The 26,461-nt window shown below is 26.9% G+C and overlaps 2 protein-coding genes across 9 annotated transcripts in view; both read left to right on the forward strand.

The window, feature by feature from the left end:
* Positions 1–18,319, forward strand: part of LOC107439178 (MFS-type transporter SLC18B1) — an 83,037-nt gene extending 64,718 nt beyond the window's left edge. For 5 of the 6 annotated variants that reach the window (XM_087154341.1, XM_016051672.4, XM_016051673.4 and 2 more), the window contains exons 5-14: positions 454–601; positions 3,665–3,733; positions 3,862–3,949; positions 4,884–5,023; positions 7,243–7,341; positions 9,145–9,236; positions 10,670–10,765; positions 11,714–11,788; positions 12,974–13,067; positions 14,654–17,917. In XM_087154341.1, the coding sequence (XP_087010467.1) occupies positions 454–601; positions 3,665–3,733; positions 3,862–3,949; positions 4,884–5,023; positions 7,243–7,341; positions 9,145–9,236; positions 10,670–10,765; positions 11,714–11,788; positions 12,974–13,067; positions 14,654–14,821 (1,069 nt within the window). In that variant the 3' untranslated portion in view covers positions 14,822–17,917. Of the gene's footprint in view, positions 1–453; positions 602–3,664; positions 3,734–3,861; positions 3,950–4,883; positions 5,024–7,242; positions 7,342–9,144; positions 9,237–10,669; positions 10,766–11,713; positions 11,789–12,973; positions 13,068–14,653 lie in introns of all 6 variants that reach the window. The other variant, XM_016051671.2, reaches the window with a different exon arrangement.
* A 2,739-nt stretch (positions 18,320–21,058) lies between these two features.
* LOC107439168 (MFS-type transporter SLC18B1) overlaps positions 21,059–26,461 on the forward strand; it is a 36,817-nt gene continuing 31,414 nt past the window's right edge. The window contains exons 1-2 of one of the 3 annotated variants that reach the window (XM_071187361.2): positions 21,059–21,278; positions 24,296–24,506. In XM_071187361.2, coding sequence (XP_071043462.1) covers positions 24,315–24,506 — 192 coding nt within the window. In that variant the 5' untranslated portion in view covers positions 21,059–21,278; positions 24,296–24,314. Of the gene's footprint in view, positions 21,279–22,264; positions 22,288–24,295; positions 24,507–26,461 lie in introns of those variants that run through there. The other 2 variants (XM_087154342.1, XM_071187363.2) reach the window with 2 other exon arrangements.

Consider the following 26,461-nt stretch of genomic DNA (forward strand, 5'->3'; position numbering starts at 1 on the left):
AGCATAAAGTAATTCTTTGAAAAAAAGAAAAAAGAACGTTACTGTTAGAAAATTATCTTATAAATGATACAGTGTAAGAAATGTTTTCTAATTTTAAACCTCAGCTATTGAATAAAATAAACATAAAGCCATTTTTTTTATAATATATTATTATGCAGCAAAAATTACTGAGTTAATGTTACCATTTCTAGTAAATATGAAAGTTGAGTTTTTCTAATGCTTTGAAATATTGAAAAGTAATCTCTGCTCACCCACCAACTTGAAAATGGCTTTATTTCAAAAATGATCTAGTTTTGAGTTTTGTAAAAGTCTCCTGATCAGTACCTATTGAATAAACTACAACACATCAACATTTTAATTAGTTTGATTGAAATGCAGTTTTTAACTTCAGTAAATATTATTTTATTACAATATTTAAATAACATTAAATATAATTTTTTTTTTTAAATTTAGAACTTTGGATCTTATTCGGGATACTACTACTTTTGTTGCATTGGCGTTTGTGATAAGAACAGTTGAAGGAATGGGGGCAGCGGCCTTAAGGACATCATGTTATACCATAATAGCGTCTCAGTTTACTGAAGGAATAGGGACAACGTTTGTAAGTTTAGTTTTAAAGTTGTTATTACAGTGCCTTGTTACCAAAGTATCCTAAGATCTCTCAGAACACAAAATAAAATTCGCGTATATTTACATTGTATTGGGGTTACCCTTATAATTAGAAGGTAGAAATTGAAATCGGTTATAAAATGAGTGTTTATTCAGAAAAAGTAAAATATCGCCTGTGCTGAATAATAAAAATGCTCTCTGCTGGGGAGTCTCAGAATGTATTTTAATGATTACGAATTGAATAACGCTCTTAGTAATTACTGATGAGGGGTATTCTTATCAGCAAAAGGGAATTTAGACTGGCTCCTTATTAAATCATATAGAATAAAACATATCAGTCACAGTATAGATTTGTCTGGAAACCAAAAGTTATGAAAAATTTATGTCCTGTAAAAGGAGAACTTTATCTTACTATGTTACGGCATAAAATAAAATCCATTTAGAATATTGCTGTACCCCTTATTCTTTGATTTGGAAAATAATAAAGTTTTTTTTGTTGGTTAAATATCTCTTAATCGGCTGTTTGTGATCGGCTGCTTATCGTTAGGACAACTGGAAATAGAATAAAATATTTGTGAAAAAGAATATTAATAATTGGAATGCTATTTGAATAGAATGCTTAGAAGGTATTTGCTGTCAGTTCAATCCTTCGTAGAATAGACTTACAATATCCTTTAATTGTTTAACTATAATAACTGGATAAACAAGGTTTGCATCCACCATAATATACTGACATTAATGACATAAATATCTATATTTTGTTCCGAAATTAGGTACAGCGATGCTTTAAAACTAAAATGACAGACTGTACTGGATAATATCAGATTAGTAAAAGCACTAGGAACTTACTACTTTCGTCATAATAGTACTTGTAGCGAAACAAGATGTACAGTTTTCGCAGAAGTAAAATGGGTTAAAAAAACTTAAATACTTGTTGTTCTTTTTAATATTTATTGTACAAAAAGCATTATTAAAATTGTGACTTTTTTTTCATTTAATGCTTTCATGCACAAAAATATTGAAATTGCATAGAAATAAATACAAATTATTAAACTATACAATCCTGACAAACGTATAATAGTTATTATCGAAGAGCCTTAGAAAATCGTACTTTTCATATTTTATTACGTTCGCTTTAACTTTTTAAGCTTCTTAAGTAACATAATTATGCGTGGTTTGATGTACAAGAATATACGTTTACTTGAATGTTATATTCTTCACATACAGTCTTTTGAAGTTACTAAGGTTACTCTTCTACTAAGATATCTTTTAAATTAATTCCATTTACTTTTGAGAACGATGAGTTGATGTGAAACTTGAGTCAGCATTTACACCGTTTCACTCTATGTTTACGCGTATGAAAGTTTTCTAAAACATATGTATTAAAGAAAACAAAAGCGGCTTTGGTTAAAAACATCTGAAGTTTTCAAAATTTATTTTAAAATTTTTCTTGTACTACAATCGTAAAATTTTTTTATTATTTAAAAAATATTTTACCATTATTTAGTTTTACATAAAGAGTTATAGTTCACTGTTTCATAAGCAGTTTCTTTATAAACAAGATTCAATGCCAGTTTAGTTTTTTTTAATCTTTTTTTTTTAAAGAAAAATCTAAATATAAAAGAAAACTAACAATGTCTCGTTATCAACAAGCGGGAGAATTGTTTTAGTGATACCAGATTGGAAGCATTGTGTCCTTTGCACTTTAACCTTTGTAGACCTGTTTAACTTCTATTGAAAGTCAATTTTTTTCGAAATATAGCCTGTAAAGCTTGATGTTTTTAAATTTTATTTTTTTATTAGAGCTATTTTGCTTATGCCATCAAAATGTCATTATTGTCTAAAAAATCAATGAAATATTCATTAAATGGTCATGTGTAGGGAATACCATCTTAAAGACAAGAATATAAATGATGTCATTTAAGGATATAATAGTTTCTAAAAAATAGTAATATTTTTTTTTAATGAGAAAATTATTGATACAATAACATTGATTTTTACCGAAATTGATACGCATGATCTGAATTTTCTAGGTCTAAAATTATTGGTTAACTGTTTAAATTTTAGAAGATGGAAAAGATTTTAATGTCTTGCGCTTTTACAACCGGAAAACTTTTCGTATATGCTTCTCCCTGTATACTATTTAATTATCACGGTAAAAATTGGATATGCTCTGCTAGAAAACGTCAGAACCATGAATAGGTTAAAATATTTGAACTCTTTATCGCTATTGTTTATTTCATGTATAAATAATTATTTAAAATATATCATTTATAAACTTTAAATAAATATTAATTTATCAAGTATACATCATATATTAAAATTACGCTTAAAATACAGTACTCTCATTCACGCATAGATGGCAGCACCATAAAGCTACTTAATGAGAAAAGGTCTAGAATTTTCCATCTCTTACGATAAGTGAAACATTCAGATATATTAATTAAACCACATTTCATGGTTCATTTGATAAAATACAACTCATCCACAAAACTCCAATGAGCATTTCATAACGAAAAGCCTACCTCCAATGTTCAGTGAAATTTCTTTTCTGCGGTTTTAAGCTAACTGTAAATGGTTAAAAAACCGTAAGGTTTTGCATTCATGATTTTTTAACCATACTGGTTGTAAACGGTTTCAAAACCGTAAAGATAAAAATGTTCATTACTGTAAACTTTATGGTTAGTTGGATGGACAGACGGCTGACGGTAAAATATTACAGTAATTTTAGACGGAAAATTCTAACAGAGGAATATATGGATCAGTTTGGCACCGTGTTCAGATTGCGTCAAATTTAAATAATATTATAGTTGTCTAACAGTATATAATTGAAAAACAAAAAAATAATAAGTATTATAGTATTTTAAAACAATGAATATATATTATTGGAAAAAAACCATTATTGTGGGGTTGAAAAAACTTTAAAAAGAAAAAACTAAATATTTTAATATTAAAACTTATTAAAACAGAAATTATAAAAAATATGACTCTTAATGTAGTAAATGAAAATTTAAAGCATTATTTAAAGATTTTTCTATTTACTATCTTTTTACAGTCTGTTTTAGAAATGTTTTTGGGATTAGGACTTATTACAGGACCCACATTAGGTGGAGCGCTTTATGATGTGAGTATTGTTAGATATTTTCAATTTGATATAAATTTCATGCATTTTATGCTTATTAAACTTACTTGAAATAACTTTTTAATAACTCTATTTTACTAACCGTATTAAAAAATTTGTTTTGTATTTAGCTTGGAGGCTATGAACTACCTTTTTATGTTGTTGGATCAATAGTGTTTGTGGATGCTGTAATCATATTTTTCATACTTCCCGATGTTGGTAAGACTTACTATTCAACTCTAAAGAATATTTCTGCATTCATATAAACTATCCGACACAGTTAAAATCTCAATAATAATAATAATTTAACACTGATCAAATATAATGCAACGTAGCAGAGGAGCCCTTTTGACACAGGATTTTTATTAAACTTATTTTTCATACTTTTTTCATTACTTTTTTTATTCATTTAGGTAAAAATAAGTGAAAAATATTATTTTTTGCATTTTAATTATTTATGGTTATGAAATGCAGCATGAAACATCGGTGTCTTTTTCTGCGTTAAAGGTAAAATCTTCTAATCATGGCTCACTTCCAAACAAATTTTTCAAATTTTCAGTTATTTAGATCTAAGAGAAACAGTTAATCATCATTGAAATTTCTTTAATTTACAAAATATTGATAAATTTTGGAATATGAATGAAAAAAAAAAATTTTTTTTTTAAACTACTTTTTTATTTACGATCTCAATAGATTTTCAGACGATCAATATTTTTAGATAAGTAGTTTTGGCTTATACAGTTATGGGTACTTAAAGTTTTGATCTACTATCAGAATTCTGTTTAAAGTAGTTTAATTTTATATATTAATTTGTTTTAATAATTTTGATAATTAAATTTATTTTTGCGCAATTTAAGTTAAAAGATAAACATCATCATTATCTAAATTAGTATTTTAATTGGTAAGTAAATTAAAAAGCATAAAAATGACAAATGTGCAACATTTTTATTAATTATTTTCGTCTTTAAATGCTCTAAAGAAGAAATTATAACAATTAATATTCGCGTAACGTGTAAAAAAAAATTGCTTTGTGTTCATTTTCCTGGATTTAGAGAGGTTTTTCAAATCTCTTACCAAGAACTTGTCACGCTCACACTATAACTTGATTCCAAATTTTATTATTGTAAATTAATTTATACTCATTTAATTTCAGAAAGAACAGTAATAGTGGAGCGGGGAAATCTACTAAAGTTTTGGATGAGCCCTGGAATTCTAATTTACTCACTTAGTGTTTTTACTGCATTTAATTATATAGGCTTCAATCAAGCTGCTTTGGAGCCCCATATTCGAACGGTAATTTAAAACTTTTTAAGTGTTTTAAACTTTAAAAACTTTTAAAACGTTTTATTTCTTATGTTGGAAACATTAAAAGTTTATTTCCCTTTTTATTTGCTACACAAATATAATTTAATTAAAGAAATATAATTTGTAACAAATGGTTAGCATTTGGTTTTGTTAAGTATGGTGGTGATCGTCTTGTTATACTTCATTACACGGTGCGAATAGTGTTATTCGGTTTCTAACAAATGCTTAAATTAAAGCAATATAAAATATAATGTCAGACTAAACAAATTCTTTTATATTTATCTCCTTTTTAAATTATTCAAATAAACGTATAGTACCTACTTCATTTAAGTTTTAATTTTTAGCAATAAAAAAATTGAAAAAATATTATTACGTGCATTGTATGAAAATTATTTTTTTCGATTTTTCTATATAAATCTATTCTGCCATCACTTGAAATTGTTTTTCAAAGGAAGTCATAAAAAATCCGAAAAGGTAAAAGCATAAAAACGAACGAAATTTATTATAAATCTATATATAAGTAATTTATTATAAATCTATATATTAATAATTTATTATAAATCTATATATTAGTAATTTATTATAAATCTATATCTATATAATTTATTATAAATCTTTTCTGCCATCGCTTGAAATTGTTTTTTAAAAGAAGTCATAAGAAATCCGAAAAGGTAAAAGCATAAAAACGAACGAAATTTATTATAAATCTATATATAAGTAATCTATTATAAATCTATATATTAATAATTTATTATAAATCTATATATTAGTAATTTATTATAAATCTATATATTAGTAATTTATTATAAATCTATATCTATATAATTTATTATAAATCTTTTCTGCCATCGCTTGAAATTGTTTTTTGAAAGAAGTCATTAAAAATCCGAAAAGGTAAAAGCATAAAAACGAACGAAACGATTCTAAGCAAGCAGAAAAAAGCAAGAAACGATTCTAAAATCAAGTTATGTGCATTTTGAAATTTTATGACTTTTATTCATTCAATGTCTGTTATAATGAAGGATAAGAGCCAAAGTTTAAATCCACAAATATTATATTACAATAGTTAGTAAGGTAGACTTTTTATTTACTTCATACTTCTCATTTGTTACGTTTTTCATTGCCATTTTCTTCAATCTATTATTGTGTACTAAATCCTCCAATGTTTGCACACCCTGAATGGCTTTTGATCTAATGATCGGATCTTTACATTCTTGGGCTCAATCTTAAGGGTTCGAAGGGGTGACCTCAAATATGCTAATTAACTAGTGCAGACGATATTTTAAGTTGCGAAATTACAATCTTAAATAATAAACTACAGTAGTTAATAAAGAAGATTTTTTATTTACTACATGCCTCTCACATGTTATATTCTTAATGGAAATTTTTTCTATAAATTATTATGCACTGATGATGATGCTGCAATGTTTGATTTTACTATATAAATCTATACAACTATTACTTAAAATTTAAAAAATAAACCTTAAAAAAAAATCAAAAAAGATAAAAGTTCAAATACAAAGTAGATTCTGAAAAGTTATGTACGGTTTTGAAATTTTATTGCTTTCTTTATTAAATGTATGTAATAATAATATATAAAAGCCAATGACAAAATTCACAAATAATATATTGTAGCAGTTAATAAAATATATTTTTTATTTACTTCATATCTCTCATTTGTTGTGTTTGTCTTTGCCATTTTCTCTATCTATTATTGTGCACTAAATGCTCCAATATTTGATTTTAACGTGTATATCTATACTACCATTATTTGAAATTTAAAAATAAACCCTAAAAAATAAAAAACGATGAAAGTGCAAATACAAGATTCTAAAAAAGTTATATACATTTAAAAATATTATGCCTTTCATTCATTCAAAATTTGTTATAATAAAAGATAAAAAGCCAACTTTAAAATTCGCAAATAATATATTACAGTAGTTAATAACGTATATTTTTAAGTAACTTCATACTTATCAATTGTAATATTTTTCAGTGCCATTTTGTCCGTCTATTATTGTACACTGAAAATTAAGCTCTAAACTGACTTCGAAACTTGTATAATGTTTCAACTAATGTAACAAAAGAATTGACTATAATATGACTTTTGAATATATGAATATGGTTTTTGAATTTTAAAGTTGGCATTTATCTTTTATTACCATAAGAAACTTTTATGCTTCTTAATATCTGTTTATATCTTCTAGTTCGATCTATCTGGTTTATTTCTTGGTATGTTATTTGCTCTTGCTGGAACTGTGTATGCCATGAGTGCCCCATTGTGGGGATGGATTTGTGATAAATGGGTAAGCTATTAATATTGCGATAATCTTTTTAAAGTAGTGCAATATTTTTTGAATGAAAATAATCATTCTTTGAAATCTTTGTATAAAATCTTGTTGAAATATTTCTTCAGTTTAGACGTTGGATTTTCATGGTTGAAAGAAATTTTAATGAAAATACAGAAATCTCTTTATAAGATTCGAGAGCATTCTAATTTTAAGTGCTAAAAAACCTTCTACTACAATGTTCTTCTAAACAATTTAAAGAATTGAAAACTATTTTTTTATTATTCATCCTCTTTAGAGTGCTGTTTAATTTATTAAAAATTATGTTTTTTAAAATGATTGGTTATCGAATTTCTGTTCATATAATGGATGCCTTTAATTCCTAATTAGAATGAATATTATAACCTCGGATACGTGGATACCTTGGATACCTACAAATAATCCATGAAATTGTAAAAAAAAATGTTACTTGAATTTGTTAATTTATTGAAACACTGCTTATTTGGTGTAAAAGATGTTTAAAATGTACACTGTAAAAATTTTCGTAAATCTGAACACCAAAAATGGTAGCAACTACTTTACACCAAAACCTAAGGAAAGTTCCTGGTGCTATGAAACTCAAAGATTATTCTTTTACATTAATTTGAATAAAGTAACCACCACCAATCATCATGTTAGTTATTTAGTAACACTGAAATTTATAACTACAGAAGGATGTGCATTTAAAAGTCAGTAAATTTATTTTTATGAGACAATACGATGTAAAATAAGAATCAATAATTTAGGTTTCATACAAGCACCAATTCTTAAGATAAAATGAGCTTAAGATGAATTGATATTAAGACGAATTCGAAATATGATTAACTGAGCTGGAGCGAATATAAATCATATATTATAAAATTATTTTAATAGAGTTCACAAACGCTTGATAATTTAAATATAAATATCCTTATTACTCAACAAAAATCATAAATGCATATTTTTAACGACAAACTTTAGTTTCTGCAGATGAAAAGCAATATTAAAGACAGCCATAAACACTCGCCAACTCGTTATCAAATGTTAACACAGACGAAATCACAACTCGCCATCCCAACATTGGAGTTTTCGGAAGTGAAAATATTTAAGGTATGGTGTAACAGCGAGAAATCTTGGTGTAAACTTTTTGCATTTTCGGTGTTTCGAGTTTGCATGCACCCTTTCAATTCACTCTCGATTTGGAGTTAACTCTGAAAAAAAGTGTTTCTTTTCACAACTTTAAGGATTGTTTAACATCAAATTCGAAGAGATATTACACCACAGTTTTTACAATCTACAAAACGGAAAAAAGGGCCAATAGATGGACGATTCAAATATTCTGGGCAGAGTCTCATGTGGATAGTGTATCTTGGAAGAAAATCACACGCATACAAAATATTCCCCCCGCATAGGAAGCGTAATGGAACATATTTTTACTAGGACTGATTCTCTTATAGGCATAATATAATATAAATGATAGTATTATAAAAATGTATTTAGTATAGCATCACATGTACGTTTTCTTTTCTTCTATAAGACCATGGATAAGTAAATAAATCTGAAAATCTGTTTCTTACTGTATCTTCTAACATTATTCTGAACCATGTGAAAATTGAATAATTTTTATTTTTTTATTCAATTTGTAAAGGTTACGGTAGTAAAGTTATTATTTTCAAGTAAAGCATGCTGATTAATTTTGCATTCGCATTATTTTACTTTTCATACATGGAATCATTTTATATAATTTTATTAAATTAATAATGCTTTCCTTTAGTTGTCTTATGAGTTTTATTATTTTTACAGGGAAATTTCCATGTTTTAAGCTTGTTTGGTTGCAGTCTAACAATAGTGTCACTCTTTTTAATTGGTCCGGCACCATTCATTAATGTTGAACCGTAAGTACGACTTACTTGTTGTAGCAAACATATGTAAAAATTACTTATCAGCCCAGATTATAGTTTCTTGTTCATCTAGAAGAAGCATATAAATTGGTAATAAACTCTTTAATTTTGCATTTTAAGTTTTCAATCCACAAAAGGAATTTGAAGATTCGAAATCGGATCGAATTCATAATTAACAACTTCTCAAATCATTTACGTATTAATTTTCACATTCAAAAGCGGTGTTTCAACTAAAAACGCTCTGTTATCGAATTTGACGATTCATCTAAAAAATTAGAAATATTAAACCAATAAAATTTTAAATTTTACTATGCCCATTTGGTTCTAACATTCAGTGGCATCACTTTTAAACATATATATATATATATATATATATATATATATATATATATATATATATATATATATATATATATATATATATATATATATATATATATATATATATATATATATATATATATATATATATATATATATATGTTGTAAATTTTGTACATAGGTATTATGATCTATGAGCTCAGGAATGATGCCAAACACGATTGCGTAACCCTCACGGTTTAACAGTTATAGTGACCAAATTTCACAATTTTCAAATGGTAACACCCATTTTTTTTATCGAAGCTTAATCTTTGCATAATAAAATCTAAAGTGCAGTTTGAACGATATTTTTAGCGCAAGAAATTGCAACACTAGTCTTTTTTCCAAGCGTCGCCATTTTTCTTGACTACTAACGAGAAGAGAATGTGAAAAAAAACTTTTAAAAACCTATGGACATATCAAACATGTGAGGACGGACATGTCGAAAACTCTTAAATCATAAAATTCTTTCTCGGTAACTTTTTCTCTATATTTAAAAAATCTGCGAACAGCGAACATATTGTTTATACTCTATTCAAAATAATGCTCCCAAAGTTGCTTTATTTATGGATGTATCAATGGTGAATCTATACGAAATACTTTATGGATGTATCAATGGTGAATCTACACGAAATGCTATAAAGAATATAATAAACAGATTAAAATAAGAGCAATTAAGAAATTAAGTAATTAGCTAAGATATTTGAAACGATTGATGTTTTTTATTTTTTTTTCTAAAAAAGAAAACAAACCCCGATTAGAATAGGGTGGGTTTTACAGGAGGACAGCTCATCCATCATGGTGATCACATTGCCACTATTACGCCGCTGATCATGAAATTATGGAGCTTTAATCTCGAAGGCTAACAACTGAATGTTCGGGAGTGCATAGAATAGATTCATCAGGAAACTATTTCTGGGGGAATACGAAATGAACGCTCCAATGTCACTTATATTTAGTATAACTTATGTTTTAGTAATTAAATCTACATTTACTTACAATGACTTAAAATTTTTGTTTGACCTCTTTCTCCTATTTAAAAAATCATAATTATTACTTTTTTTCAGAAACCTATATTTCATCATAATTTCATTAGTTATTTTTGGATTTGGTTTGGGAGCAAAATTAGTATGTGCTTTTACTGGATCACTTCAAACTACTGTGTAAGTAACTTTGTATTAATTTTCTTTGTGGTATTTGCATTTAAATAAAAATATATAATTTTACGCTCAACAGGATTCTGAATTTCATTTAAGAATATTTACATATTCTAGCAATATTTACAAAAAATTGGCGATCTATGTCAGATCAATGTCATCATTGAGATCAATGTCATCATCAAAAACATTTTGTTTTCTGTGTATAAAACTGATTATTAGAAAAATATTTGGTTTCTAGTTGGTTTTGATACAAGAATCAGGTAGTGATATTCTGATAAATTTGTTTTGTTGGGAAAAAAAATAATGATACAAGCCTAATTTTTGAAAAAATAAAAAATATTTAAAAGAAAATGTAAAAAATAGCATTTTTTTTAAAAAAAATTAAAATTTTAAATCTATTCATTTTTAAATAATATTTCAATAAAAATAAAAATAAAAAACCAGGTAAAAAAATGATTTTTAATAATATTAAATTGCTTAAATGGCTTTAATACAAAATTTAAGAAAATTGAAATAAGTTTATTTCGAAAAAGAATAGGTAGAATGGTTTTGAAATCAAATAGTGTGTATGTAGGCAAAAATTATGTAGAAAAAGTAGAGAGTTTAGTTTTATGTGGCCAAAAAGCATTCTTCGGAAAATTTTTGTCTTCAAACAGCCTTTTCAAATAACTAATGATAAAAATTTTTTGAATATCTATTAATTTTTATTGTTTTCAAACCCGTTAAAAATCACTTTTCGTTAAAGTCTAATGAGTGCAAAATAAATTTTCTAATAATGACAGATTTACAAAAAAATTGCCTTGCAAAATATAAAGAGTTAATTCAGTTGTGTTAACCCTATTTTCAATCTAGCATATATCAATCTAGCGTATATAGAAAGATTATTCTTATTTAGTTTAAAAATAAATATACGATTCATATCTTGATAAGAAAAGTTTTATTATATTACAGAAACATGGGAATGCCTCCAGGATTAGCTACTTATGGATTGGTATCTTCTATGATTGCTTCCTCTCAATCACTTGGGTAAACAAATTTAGTAATATTATTATTATTGTCAAAATGATATTGCTATCTATTTATATTATATTCATAGTGCATGTCATAAATATTTTAAAGAAGTGCGTAATTTTTATTTATTTTCTTTAATCCTTAATATTATGGATGCACTTAGTATCTAGGGCATTTACTTAAAAATCAGAAGTAGAAACAAACATTTATATATAGTTTTTCTAAGTCTTAACATTCAACTATTTTTAACGTATGTACTTATTTGTTTTACAACCATAGCACTAATTAGACGATATATAATATAAATTCGATGATTGAATAAATTAGACGATATATATTATATAAATATAGAGCATTTATTATATCAGGTATTATATTATTATATTGTAATAATTAGATCAAATTAGTAGGCTCACTGTAATTTTTCAATAATTACATGTTTTGTACAAGTTTATATGCAATACTTTCATATTAAACATACATGTAATAGGTTTTTATTCGGGAGATTTTTTATATATTTGCTATTTGTATTTATCCTCAACGTATTGCATTACAATGTTAACCAATTGATACACGGACGTAAACAAATGCAAGCCGGTTTCAGCTGCGCAAAAACAATAAAGCTGTATAGTATCACCTGATAATTAAGATTTTACATAAAATCTTACAGTGTGTCTAATAATTTGGCCAGGAGTGTGTATCCTAAATTAATGATTCTTTCTTTATATTGTCTTGTAAAAATAATTTTACTGAATCTTATGAGTAACTTAACTTATTTTATTGTAAGTTACTCATAAGATTCAGTAAAATTTTACTGTAATTATAAATATTTGTGTAATTGAATACTAAAAATGGTGGCAGTTTAGTGTATATATGTATCCTAAATTAATGGTTTTACACCACTTTGGTGTAAAGCAATTGACACCATTTTTAGTTTTAAGATACATTAAAATTTTTTTGCAGTGTATGAGTAACAATATAAAGCAAAAAAAAAAGGAACATTAACTATAAAAAAGGTGTAGATTCTTAAGATTTATTTAAAATTTTTTACTTCATTGTGTTATTATTACTAAGTAAGTAATTCCATATATAAGACTGTTATTCTTATTACATGCTTATAATTGCGTATATTGCATAAAATATTGGATAATTACTGAAAGCTTTATATGAGTATTTTAAATCAGAAATTCAATTTTACAGTGCCTTTGTTGGACCATCTTTAGGTGGATTTCTTCTGGATCAATTTGGATATCGTAATGCTTCCATGATGATTTTAGGACTTGAATCAACCTTGGTAATGATAATTTAACTTATTCAGTGACTTGTTATTATGTTGCGCAGAAAAATTTATCTCGTCTGTTTTCTTAATTTCGAGGCATATTATTATCTTTACTTGAAATGTATATACGCGTACACTGTAAAAACTGTGGTATACTGTCCCTCCGAATTTGATGTCAAACAACCCAAAAAGTTGTGTGATAGAACGCTCTTCCTCATGTTAACACTGGTTAACACCAAAGCGAGTATTCGTTTAAAATTTAAAGGGTGTAAATAAATCTATAAAACTCTTATAATGCGAAAAGTTTACAACAAATTAACGGTGCTTCCCCACCATACACTAAATGAAGTTTGGTGTGAACTTATTCAATTTTAATCGAGCGTTCTTATACGATTTAAACTACACTCTCTAAATCGTATAAGAGCGCTCAATTTGGTGCCAACCTGTAATAAAGTGTTCATTCACGCAATTATTTGAGTTGTTAAACATTATATTTGGAGAGATATTACATCACAGCTTTTAGTGTTTGATCTACAGATGAGCTCGGGTTCGATTTTGGAGGTTCAAGCCTGAGGCACACGTTGGTAAAGACCAAATTTTGCGATCTCCGTCTTTGATGCCTAAACAAGGAAATTAGTAAATTACAAACTTTTCTATCACTAATCTATGAAAAAAAAAGCGAAGAGAAAAACTGAATGAACTGAAACTCCACGATGAAAAAAATAAAAATTGAAAAAGAAAATCAAAATATTAAGCTAAATCAAAGACATTTGACAATTTCTCACAAAGCAAAAGCACTGAACGAAAATTGCAAACCGCTGAAATTTTTACAGTTATAAATTTTAAATTTTCTGTATTTAATAAGGGAATCAAACGTTTGTTTAAGAGACGTAAAGAAGTTTATGAAAATTTTGTCATGAATCTGAGCTCACCCGTGCCTGAAACTCTTTTTTAATAAAAACGATCCCGAGTTCGCGTCGTGCCCTGGCTCGGACTCGGGCTGAGCCCACTCATCTTTAACTGCCACCATTTTTGGTGTTAAAATACACTAAATTTTTTTACAGTGTGTGCGTGTAGGCATGTGTATTTTTATAATTGTATGCAGCAAAATTTTCAATTTGCTTAAAAAGACATAAAAAATTGTCGACAAAAATTGTTTACTCTGTAAAATCAAAACATTCACCTGAATCTAATACAGTTGCATATTGTAGGAAGAATCATTAAAAAAGAAAGAAAAACCAAGTCCCCATAGATTTCAAGATGCAAAATAGTTTTTATAATTTGAAATCGATAGTAACTCAAGCTATAAAAATTTTTAGAGGAGAGTTGAACAATGCAGAATAGGTTGAAAAAACTAGGGCCCCGCGCTTTTGGCTAGATTACTGCTGCCATTAATTAGAAATACAATGCAACTAGTTGCAGACAGACTCCATACCATTTGGAGATGAATGAAAGATACTGCAGACGACTTTTTGATCGATGCTAATGTTTTAAAAAATCGTTTTAAGAAAATTTTAAGTTAAAAAATTTTCATTAATTAATTTTTATTGTTTATTTAAAAATTAACTTGTACAAATTTTAATTCTTTATTTTATTTTCAGGTCATTTTGCTGATGTTTTATATTTGTTTAGTGAAAAATAAGCGCACAATTAAAATTTCAAATCAAAACAGAGCAATTTCTACTGTTTGTCAAGGAGTGAAGATTTGCCAAAAAACCGAGACTGGGGTTTATCAAACAGAAAACGGCACAAATAAAAATATCTATTAAAGTATTATTTTAATGCTGTTTTTAACCACAAGGTGTATTAAAATAGACACACTTAACTTTAAATGAGTGACATTATGTAAGGAAATACGCTGTTATCTAAAAACGTTTTGTATTCTTAATCCCGATGGATTCCGTTTTAAACAAAAAAAAAAAACAAATATTAAAAATAATTAAAGTTAGCAATATAAAGCTAGTTTTAATCTGATTTTAATATTTTATACTCTTAAAAACTGACATTTGTAAGCGTATCTATAGTCAGTGTTTGCTGGAAAGTAAAACAAACTTCAGTTGAGACAAAGAATAAACAAAAGAGATCACCTGTCACAAATCAAATTTTATAAGAATTCTTATTTATGAGTATTTTCAAATGCGTTATTTAAGCAAAAAATTAAAATAGAAATTAAAATTTCAGTATTGTAACAATTCATACAATGTACATAAAGTTATTGTATTGTATATTGTACTTCTAGTCAATTTTGAGGGCTTCAAATATTCTAAAAAAGAAAGGTGTCATTTGGTGGCTTTTTAATTTGGAGCGATTGGTATAGATTTCGCAGGTGCCGCAACTATGAAACTCGAGGATTCAAAATGAACTAATTAAAACGCAATAAAACAACCACCTGGTACATAAATTCTCAACCTGAAATACGTTAAATCGGCGTTTTAATTTTGAGCACATTGGACTTGATTTGTCAATTGCTACAAATATGAAAATCAAGGATTAAGGATACAAAATTAACTAATTGAAATTCAATAATACAACCATCTAATACAGTTAATCTCAACCTGAGATACGCAGACAAAAATAAATAAATTTCTGAAATAAAGTGAAAAATCATGTACAATAGTTTCAAATACAAGCGAAAAATCATGTATAATAGGTTGTTTGTCAATTAAACAGATTTAGTAATTATTAAATTTTTCACATATTTCAGTAATTTTATTTCATTAAGGTGTTCTTGGGTGGTTTTTAATTTAAAACCAACTTAAAAAATGCTATTTACTTTTAAACTGTTCAAGATATTTATTGAAACTGCTTATTATTTCTGCTTTTTGTTTGACGTTTATAATTAATCGAATTGATATCGATCTATTCTACCTTGAACAAACAATGGTATATTTTCTCCCTTATCTACTTTAAGTAACTCACAGAAAGAAGAATTCGTACAAATGCTACTCGTGAAGAAATGATATATTTTAGGTTTAGTATTAAGTTTAAAATTGATCAATATATATTTATTAGCAGTGTGTGGTTGTACCTAGATGCATTTTTAAAATATGAATGACGATATTGCACAAATTACAACCCCTTAGTGTATAGTTTCAACGATAAAGGTGAAATGGTTTAAACTTTTTGAGGCTACATGATACAAATCCAATAACTTACAAAATTTGTACTAAGTTGAAAAGATATTAAAGTTTATCGGGAATAAATATTTTTAAATAGCGTGAGACTCTGAAATCTGTCTTTTTTTATACACCTTGTTACAAAATTATTATTTATGTCTGGTATTTATGAAACTCTTCTTTTTTTTCCTTGAATGAAAAAAATAGAAGAAATGAGGGCAAAACTGAAATAATTGGTGCTGTCTGTTCCACATGTAATAAAATATTCTTAAACAAAACTTGTTCAAATTTTCTTAAGTTAATTTTCATGAATATCTAATAAATTATGAATAAGAAGAAACATTTCTAACTTAATTGAAACAAAAAATAAATTGAAAATGTCCAAAAATATCTGTAATGATACAGGAAAAACAGCCAAGATCCATTACTATGGTTTTGCCCGCATATGTTTCTAATGTTTTTTAGTCTAGTTTTAAGCAACAACATCCTAATGCTATAGTGTTGTATTAAGTTAAGTCAAATTAGATTTTAAGAGAAAATATTTTTATTTGCATTTAAAATGTTATCACTTTTTATGTCTGTTTTCTTAAAAAGCAAAATCTGAGAGAATGAATGAATTTTGTTTTGTGTGTTCAAGATTTTAGTTCGGATTCATGTAAGATGGAATAAATGAAAGACCTGAAAAATAAATTTTTATTATACTTACTTACCTTTGAAATTTTTACAACGGTTGGTATTTTATGTAAATAATTCTTTTTTCTTTTACAAAATAATATAATGCTGGAAAAAATTGGAGCCAAACGAAAAGTTTAATTTCTTTCAAAACTCTATTTTTAAATTTTGTGCAAATAATGAAACATTTATTTCGACATAATTAGAAAGATTTTTAAAAATTCCTCGTATTTTATTTAATTTTTATTTCTTTTCTGCTTTTGGAAATTTGGAAAAATATTAAAACCAATTATTTCTCATATTAATCCAAAATATTTCCTTTCATTTTAAGTAAATTAATATTTTTTTTATTGAATTTCAAATAAAATTTAAAATGCATTTTGTTCACTTCTCTATTATTTACCTTCAACCTCTGCTTACACGACAAGTGCTGCTACTTAAAAAGAAAACAACCTGTTAATCTCTTCTCTCTCACCAACAACTATTATATACACATTTTTAAAGAAAAAAAGAGATATACAAATTCAATATTTAAGTTTCAGAATATTTTTTTCTATACAACACTGAAAACAAATTAAACATGGATAATTTTTCTTCAAATTAAATCAATAATGCATAATAATAAATCATAATATTTCACTTTGCATTAAAAACTTGAAACGATACTTTTTTCTGTTTAAAATTTTTATATTTTAAAATCTATTTAGACAACCTGTTAGAAAATTTGTGAAAAAAATTGCATTCCTTCTAAATGATACAAAAGCACAAAATTTTTTTAAAAAATTTCGAAGATGTGTTCCTATTTTTCCCATTAAATATCTCTCTGGATATAATTAAAGCAATTTATCTTCAGCACTTTGTTAAATTTGTAAAAAATACAAATATGTAGTACAAAAATATTGAATTTCTTTTGGCTCTAACATTTTTCAGCACTTTATTTAGAGAATAATTTGCTTGAATTCGTATTAAATAGGTAAATCATATCGATTTAGCAAATTTACCCTTATGAGGTAATGGTGGATATTATTCAATTTAGTCTTGTTTCAAAAGTCAAAACAAAATAATTTTTGATAAAAATCATATGAAGCCAAAAAAAAAAAAAAATCTGGGGGAACAATAATTTAAACTGTATTTGAATAACTACGTTTGACTTTTTTTTCTATCATGTTAATCATTTGTGGTATTTTCCCTTTTTAATTATATGAATTACTTCAAAAAAAAAATTCATGCAAAAAGTAATAAGCACAGAATTATTATTTTTTCTCATAATTATTTTATTTTTAGTTATTTGATTTTAGTTTTCCTCTTAATCACTTCATCATTTTTTGTGTGTGTACTTCATCCATACGTATTGAATCAATGTGGTTTATTGATTTGCTTAAGCAAATCACTAAACCAAATTATGTTACAATCAATAGTCATTTTTCATTTTGGTGTTTTGTAACTGTGTCTTTTAATAATAAAATACTTCTAATATTTTGTAAACATTTTATTACATATACATACACTCTCTACGATTCTTAATTACACATTATTCTTCATAAATTGCAGCGATTTGCTTCTGCTTCAAGGATTACAACAAAATTAATTGACTAATGAAAAAGGAAAAAAAAAAAAAAAAAAAAAAAAAAACAACTTCGGTAACTTCTGGTTTAGTAATTGGATTTCCATCCTTTTACTCATTATGATACATGGTCACTCTTTAGGCATGACGCAGAAAATGCGTCAGGGATTTATTTTTTCTCACATACTTGGCATAAATTAGCAAACTTTTTCTTTTTAGTTTTATCAATTAGAGCACTTATTAACTTCATGGTCCGAAATGAATTTTTAAATTTAATTCCAGCAGAAATATTCGCAGTATTTATAAGTAAAGTTTGTTTAATTATTGATTTAAATAAATTATTGGTTTAAATTAATAACTTGCATTCAGCAAATATTAGCACTTAGGACGTATAGAAATGAATGACACAAATTCTGTCCCAGGGTCACAAACATTTTATTAACAAAAATCTGATAATGCATGAAGTATATACGTACAATCTCCGTTCACGTTGATGGTCTTCGTCATTTGCTCGAAAGGTCCCGAAAGTTCAGGGTAAAATTAGAAATTTTTGCTTCAGGTCATTGGCCAGTTGTAGCATTTTTTTTTGTAATGGCAGCTTTTTAAACATGTGACTACTTTTTCCAAAATTAAAAAGTTTAAGCAGTTAAAAGAACTGTTGATGTTAATAATGCAAGGCATTTCTCAAAACATCGTAAACATTTAAAGGTTAATTTCACAAAGGAAGAAAAATCTTAAGAAACAAGGGTGGAATAAAGTAATTTTCATAATGTAAAATATCCATAATAATTGCCCATTTAATAAAAAATAAATAAAATAATCATGATGTGCATTTTCAATTAAAAAAGTGGCAATCGGGTGGTATCTGGTAAACAATTTTTTAGTAACCTTGTGTCCTGTGGTGACCATTAATTTCGCCCTATACCAGGAGTGGATGGTAATTTGGGTAAGCCATTGTGTTGAGGTATTGGAGTACTACCTTATGGACAATTAAATGCCATTCTGCAAAAGATTTAACGACTTAGTCACTGGGTGTGTCTTTTATCTAGTCAAACAAAGTGTAGGTCAAGGAGGACAGATCGGGCAAGTACTGAGGAGGTGATAACATTTCTCATTTGCAATGTGTTCATTTGCTAGTCATTCCGCGCTGATATTATTGACCGCAGTCTCTACTCCACTCCATAAACAGCCAGCAGTAGATGGCTAGCCGTGAGATTGCGAACCCATGTGACTGGAGACATAAGCTGTCTCTGGAGATTTTGATTAACTACAGACATTGAAATTTCTTTAATAAAAAAAAGTGATTGCATAATTTTGTGCTTTATACTAAAAATAAATGCTTGAAACATTTTTTTTTTTTTTTTGAAATTTGTTAAGGAAAATTATCAACAATTGCAGATTAAAGTTACCCGACGAATTTTCGAAAAACATTATTAGGTTATTTTTTACATAAAAGTTCTACATTTTTATCAATATTATTATATTTTTTTAAAAACAATTTCATAAACCGTTTCAATTTCTATAATTTAAACACATTAGTTTTTTTTTCTGAAGTTCAATAACCCTAATAATAATCAGCTGAAATTTCTATTTATTATGATTAGAATAACTTCAAAAATGCTCCGTTATTAATAAGTTCTGTTCAAAATTATATTTTAAAAATCTGTCTCTAGTGCTTATTTTTGTTATATTCAACTATAAAGTTATTGAAAAACAATTTTTTATATCATACGCTTTAAAAATTTTGGACCGTTTTGATCTATAACATCTTTCAAATTTGCTGCAGCTTTGATAAAGTGCTAAGTAATCATGTTAAAGTGGAAATTAAGTCCTCTGAATTTGAATACAGAATGAAAAAAAAGTATGGTCTGAACTACCAGAATATGGTAAAATTTTACTGTGTTGCTGACTATATTGGAATACAAAACTGCTCGGTCAATTTCACAAAAGCACTTTGGTGAAATTAACAATAAAATATGGTTTTTTATTATGTGATAAAATTATACCCACCATTATACCTTAAAGCATGGCATTAAAACCATTTTCGGTTAAATTTATTTTTCAGTGTTGAATTTTTTGCTAAATGTGTGGCAATAAGAACTATAATTTTGAAAACTATAATTTTCGGTAAGCAGTCACCACATGAAGAAAAATTACTAATTGAATGACTTAAATATCGTATATTTTGGTTTTTAATAGCAGAATTATGGCAGAATTTTTTTTTTTAACCAGAACTGCCATTACCTTAAAATACTGTAATTTTACCAGAATTTTCCTCCCCTTGCACAATAATATAGTTGAACTTGATGTGTTTCTCACTAAGACAGCAAAAAATTTGAAACGTAAGCATGTTCAAATCAGTTTTAAGACTGTTTAAAGTTAGTAAAATTTATTTATAGTTTTTATTCAGGGGAAAACAGTCATTAGCAATCTGACGTTTGCAGAATATCACTTGATATTTTAGGAGTAAATACAAATTTGTGAAAAGGATTCAGAAGCAAAAGGCTCCGCAAATTTTAAAATTTTAACGACGTAATTAATTCATTATCAAATGCACTAATAAATGACGTTATGAATGTGTATTCATAACTCTAGTGCTATCTATCAGTAGGGAAAGTGACATAGCAATAATCAAAAACCATGCTTGAGATTAGAACAAAGAGGTGATAAAAACAGATCAAGTGATATCAAATTTGATCGTTATAATCTTTTTGATTGGGTATCTAGGTAATATTTTTATAGAAATTACTTTGTTTACTGTTTCCAATACCCGGAAAATGAGTGTAATGTGTACGAAAAAAAAGTGTTCTTGTTTTTCTGGTTTTACGGAACGCTTATTTAGCTGACAATTGAAATATTATTTTTTTTTTCAGTGTAAGTATCTTTTATCTTTTTGAAATCTTCTTTAAGTAAATATTGTAATAATAAAAAAGGTAGCTTTCAACATTTATTACTTATTAGTGTCTATTACTTAACATTATCTACCATTATTTATTACTTACCGTTGTTATCTGTCAAATTTTTCAATATCTATTTCAACCAATAATTATTACTTCGTTTTTATTTCTATTTTTGCGTATCTTTTTTACTTATACGTATCTCAAAATATCTAAAAATTTGAGTTAAATGTGGATGAAAAAAGTCTTGTTTTTCATACCGTACTGAATAACGTTTATTTAGTTTACAATTTTAATTTTATTTTCTTTCTTTTTTCCTCTAAGTAAATTTTTTCATCATTCTTTAATATCATCTTAAACTTTTTCACATGAACTATAAAACAATTATGATGGGAATCATTGATCGAATTAAAGGAACCAATTTTAAATCATAGGTATCAAAAAATTTTAAATCATATTTTTAATGTTTTGTAGAGATAGACACCTTTAATTTTTATTGAAACTAAGGAAAGTGTAAAGAAAGTTTAAAAATTTATATGATCATAAATATTTTATAAATCGAAATATTTTTCTTAGTTGAATAAGGATGTTTTAAATATTACAAATCATAGAGATACTGGCATGAAACAATGTTTTCCAAAGCCTTAAAGTAACATAAGCGTTGCGTCTACTTAAGTTGATAAATTAAAGGTTTTTTAAAATGAATGGAATAATGTGCAATTTAAATGTGTAATTTTTCTTCATAGGATATTAAATTCTGTATGAAATTTATCAGTACTAATGCTTAATTTCATGATTTGTCAAAAGTGTTTTTCTGTATTTTAATCGAACTCGAATTATACTATAATATACTCGAACTATACCCTAGTACTAGAACTATACCCTAGAACCGAACCCTAGTACTATAATATACTCGAACAATAAGAAATTTTCAGGTGGAAGATTTTCTTTCTAGCACAATTTTCTAAATCTGCCTAATTCCAAAAGTAAGATCTCCTTTTTTTGCAATACGAAAATCCATTAATATTTTTTAATATCACTATAATAGTTGAACATTTTGGCGATTAGGAATGAAGTGGCCATTACGTAGACGGGGTCATAACTGCGGTCAATGTATTTTTGTTGACAGTGCGTCAGTTTAGACATACCAGTGTCACATCTATGCCATGTTATGTATAACATGACGTAAAAAATGAGCCCTAGATTATGGACTATGCGGTCATTTTTTGAAAATCAATTTAAATTTATATTAAAGCATGAAATATAATTAAAAATAAATATTCAATGTTGTCATTTAATAGGCGAAATAGTCACTCTGGAAAACACGTCTTATTTTGCAGTTGTGGTTATTCGTCCTTGAATCATTTCAACAAAATATCTATTTTTAGTATGATTCAGTATAGAACGTGAGCCTCCCAATAAAGTGAACCAGGTATGAATCCCAACTGTGGCTGATTGATACGAATTCTGTTTCCAGCTCTCACCGAACACAGTGCTGATGTAAAATATCATCAGTGGTAGACGGATCATGGGTTGAAATCCCTTTGCCGTTGGACTAATCATGGGAGGTTTTCGTGATTTTCCTCTCCATTTAACACAAATGCGGGTTAGTTCCATGAAAAAAAGTCCTCTACGAAGGCCAGATTGTTCAATGCTTGATCCAGGAGTTCTAGCTTAGCTTCATAATTACATGGCTACGGAGTTGAACATTAAAAGTAGTAAACACAGAATTGGGTCAGCTGTTCAACGACGATTATAAAATAAAATAAAATAAAATACTTTTGTATGGCTTCACTCAAAACTGTTCGTACTATAATTCTATGATGCAAATATTTAATTATAATCTTAAACTGCGCAGTTCTAAACACTCTGGAGGTGAAGTTTTTAATAAAGAAATATTCTCGTTCTTAAAGAAATATTCTATATGTGTCTCTTTCAATTAATATTACTGTAAAAAAAAATTTACTGTAAAATTCATTTTTACCGGAAGACGTTACGGAAAAAAAACCCAAATCCCTCTACTTAAATAAATATTACTGCAAAAGTTACGGTATAATATTTTACAGTAAAAACGAATTTTACGGTCAAATGGATTTTACGGATGATGGACTCCAAATGTCAGTACTTTATACCGTAATTATATCAGAAATTTGTTTACAGTGTAGTTAAAACATTAGATAGAATTTTGGTAAAATAACTGTTTGAAACACTTCTAAAATGCTTAATAATTCCAAGTATAAGGAGAAACTTTACTAGTACAAATTATAACACATACTTAATGCGGAATGTTTCTTTAAACGTTTCTTGAAATTTATTAGTAGCTGCAGGAGCAAAAAAAATTTATAATATTTTGATTGTTGAGAATTTAATTTGTTATATAGTGATATTTTTCTATCAAAAGAGTTTATTCTCTAACTTTTAGTCAAGCAATAATCAACTAAAATGTGTACTAGGTGCTTTCAAATAACTCTTTTAGGAAAACATTATTGATTTGGCCAATAAAATTTACACTATAAAATACTGCCATCTCCTGTACTTAGATTAAGGAAAGATTGTCTTCGAGCATTAATAATGAGTTTATAGAATAACGACAAGGCAGTTTTTTTATTATTGATGTATGCATTATAAAACCAATATTTTGTTTAGATTATTATGTATATTTTGTTTAGATAGATTATTCTTCAGAATACGTAAGTATGCAAAATTTTATGTTATATTTTTTTAGCATTTAACCACTAAATGAAATAAGGTATGTTTTTCTGGAAGTGAAACTTCACTTCACATTTAAAGAAATAAATTCGGCTTTTAATTTAATGTAATTTACATTTCCAATTTGTTATACATTACTTCTATCTTGATTTCAATAGAGAAAAAAATTATTTTACAAACCTAATATTATAATTTATTTTTAAATATTGAAGCACAACTCACAATAGTTGTTATGAAGATGCATTAATTTGCTTGTAAGCTGAGTATATTATTTTTTTTAAACAGCCATTAAGAACGAAGTAAAATGAGTAGTATAGATGATCTTTCTGTACCTGATGACTATCCAGCACGACCTTCAATTGTTGTGAAAACTGAAATTCTAAGACATAATTCAGTAAAGGAAAAGAAAAGGATACACATAACTATTTTGCTCAGTCTCACTTATTTTGTATTTGGAATTGGAGTTGGGTTGTATGGACCTCTATACCCATTAAAGGTAAAAGAGCTATAATTACAATTTAATATAAATAAACTATTCTATTAGACCAAAAGTGACCAAAAATGTCACACCATTCGCATTGTAATATAGAAATTCCTTACGACGCGTTCATGTAACCGAATGCGTTTTAAGCGGATTCTTAAGCGGATAATTATGTAGAAAATTGGGTAAAAATCACGACATTTTGGACACCTTTTATATTTTGTCTACTGATAGGAATTTAGTCTATTTAAAATAAAGACAGGAATGAAAGTGTATTCGAACGTTACCAAAACAATGGTAGACATTATGAAATTTAAAAAAAAAAGTGAACCCAAATCACACCATTTGCCCACATTTGGTTCTTATTACTTTCGGGGCATCTCAAATATTTCAATCAAAAAACCGGAACAAAATTCCGAGATAAACGTGTCGGTAAACATGAGTGAATTATTTAAATTCGGCGCTAGTCATAACATTTTGCACTCCCTTTGCAATCACTTGATATAAGCTTTACTAGTTTAATATTAAAATTCCAAATAAAATATTAAACTCCAAATATTAAAATTCGGAAAGACAGACCAAAATATCATGACGAATTCCAAAAGATCCAAAACTCCTCGTTCAAAAGAAGACCAACACCTCGGAATAAACTAAAACTATAAAACCATATATATATTTTTTTAATTTTACCAAAAGCCATTACCAAAGCGCTATGGTAAAAATTATCATACTGTTTCGTATTCTCATAATCCAGAAATCACGGCAAAATTTGCCATATATACTGGTAGTTCGACCATACTTTTTTCAGTATCCCAGTTATTTTAAATTCTGTTATTTCTTCTGCTGAGTGTTGGACAATTACATTTAATTCGATGACACGTATATTTTAGACTTATATACCACAGTCGCTTCGCTCAATTAAGTTTCTGTCATTCAGCACATTTTCTTTATTCTTACATTTCATTTTATTTAAATTGCCTCCACCACTGTTGTTATCTAAAGTTGATTACAAAATTATTTTATCAATAAATTCTTTTGCTATCTAAAATTTACCTTTAGCAGTGATCACAAATAGTTATATGTAGATAAGTTATTGTAATTGACGAAGACATCATCGCTAAAACAATAGTTTCTACCTTTCATATTGTGGGCTTAAGATGCGTAGTTCATTTTGATGTAAACTTATTCATTTAGATTTCATGGACAACAAAGAAAAGGGAAATTATGTCACTATTTTGAAGTCTCGTGCAATTTCTGGTTAAGTAATTCTAAACATTCGATCAATCTAGCTCTGAAAAAAATATTTATATAAAATTAGTTATTGAAAAACTTGTTAATGTTATTTAAAATGTTTAAAGTAACTATTAATTTTAAATAATACTGACACTTGAAAGTAACAATGAGGACACAAATTGCTGAAGTTTTGACACAGCATTTTGATAAGAATAAGTACTCGGAGAAAAAAATTCTGGAAAAATTACCGTACTGAATGGTAATCTCCTGGTAAAAAAACACCATAATTCTGGTAATAAAACCAAAGTATATGGTATTTAGAAGCAATTATTAAATAATTTTTCCATTCACATGGAAGTGGTTTATCGGAAATTTTAGTTTTCAGAATTACAGTTCTTATTACCAAGCATTTATTTAAAAACACAAAACTGAAAAGTAAATTTAACCAGATAAGTGATTTTAATGCCATGCTCTAAGAAATCATGAAAAACCACATTTAATAAATTTTATCACATATTATAACACTATATGTTATGATTGATTAAACCAAAATCATTACCAAAGAGCGTCGTCAATAATTACCAAGCTTTTTGGTGTTCCTTTAGAGCCAGAAACACGGCAAATTTAACCATATTCTAATAGTTTTGACCATATTTTTTTCTCAATGTATAAAACACCACGTTTGAAATTAAGATAACATTTATTTTAAAACAGTATGCTTAATGTTCTAATAAAAA

This window comes from Parasteatoda tepidariorum, chromosome 11 (assembly GCF_982258835.1).
Source record: "Parasteatoda tepidariorum strain Cologne lab strain chromosome 11, Ptep-v5.0, whole genome shotgun sequence".
In the NCBI taxonomy this organism is placed as follows: Eukaryota; Metazoa; Arthropoda; class Arachnida; order Araneae; family Theridiidae; genus Parasteatoda; species Parasteatoda tepidariorum.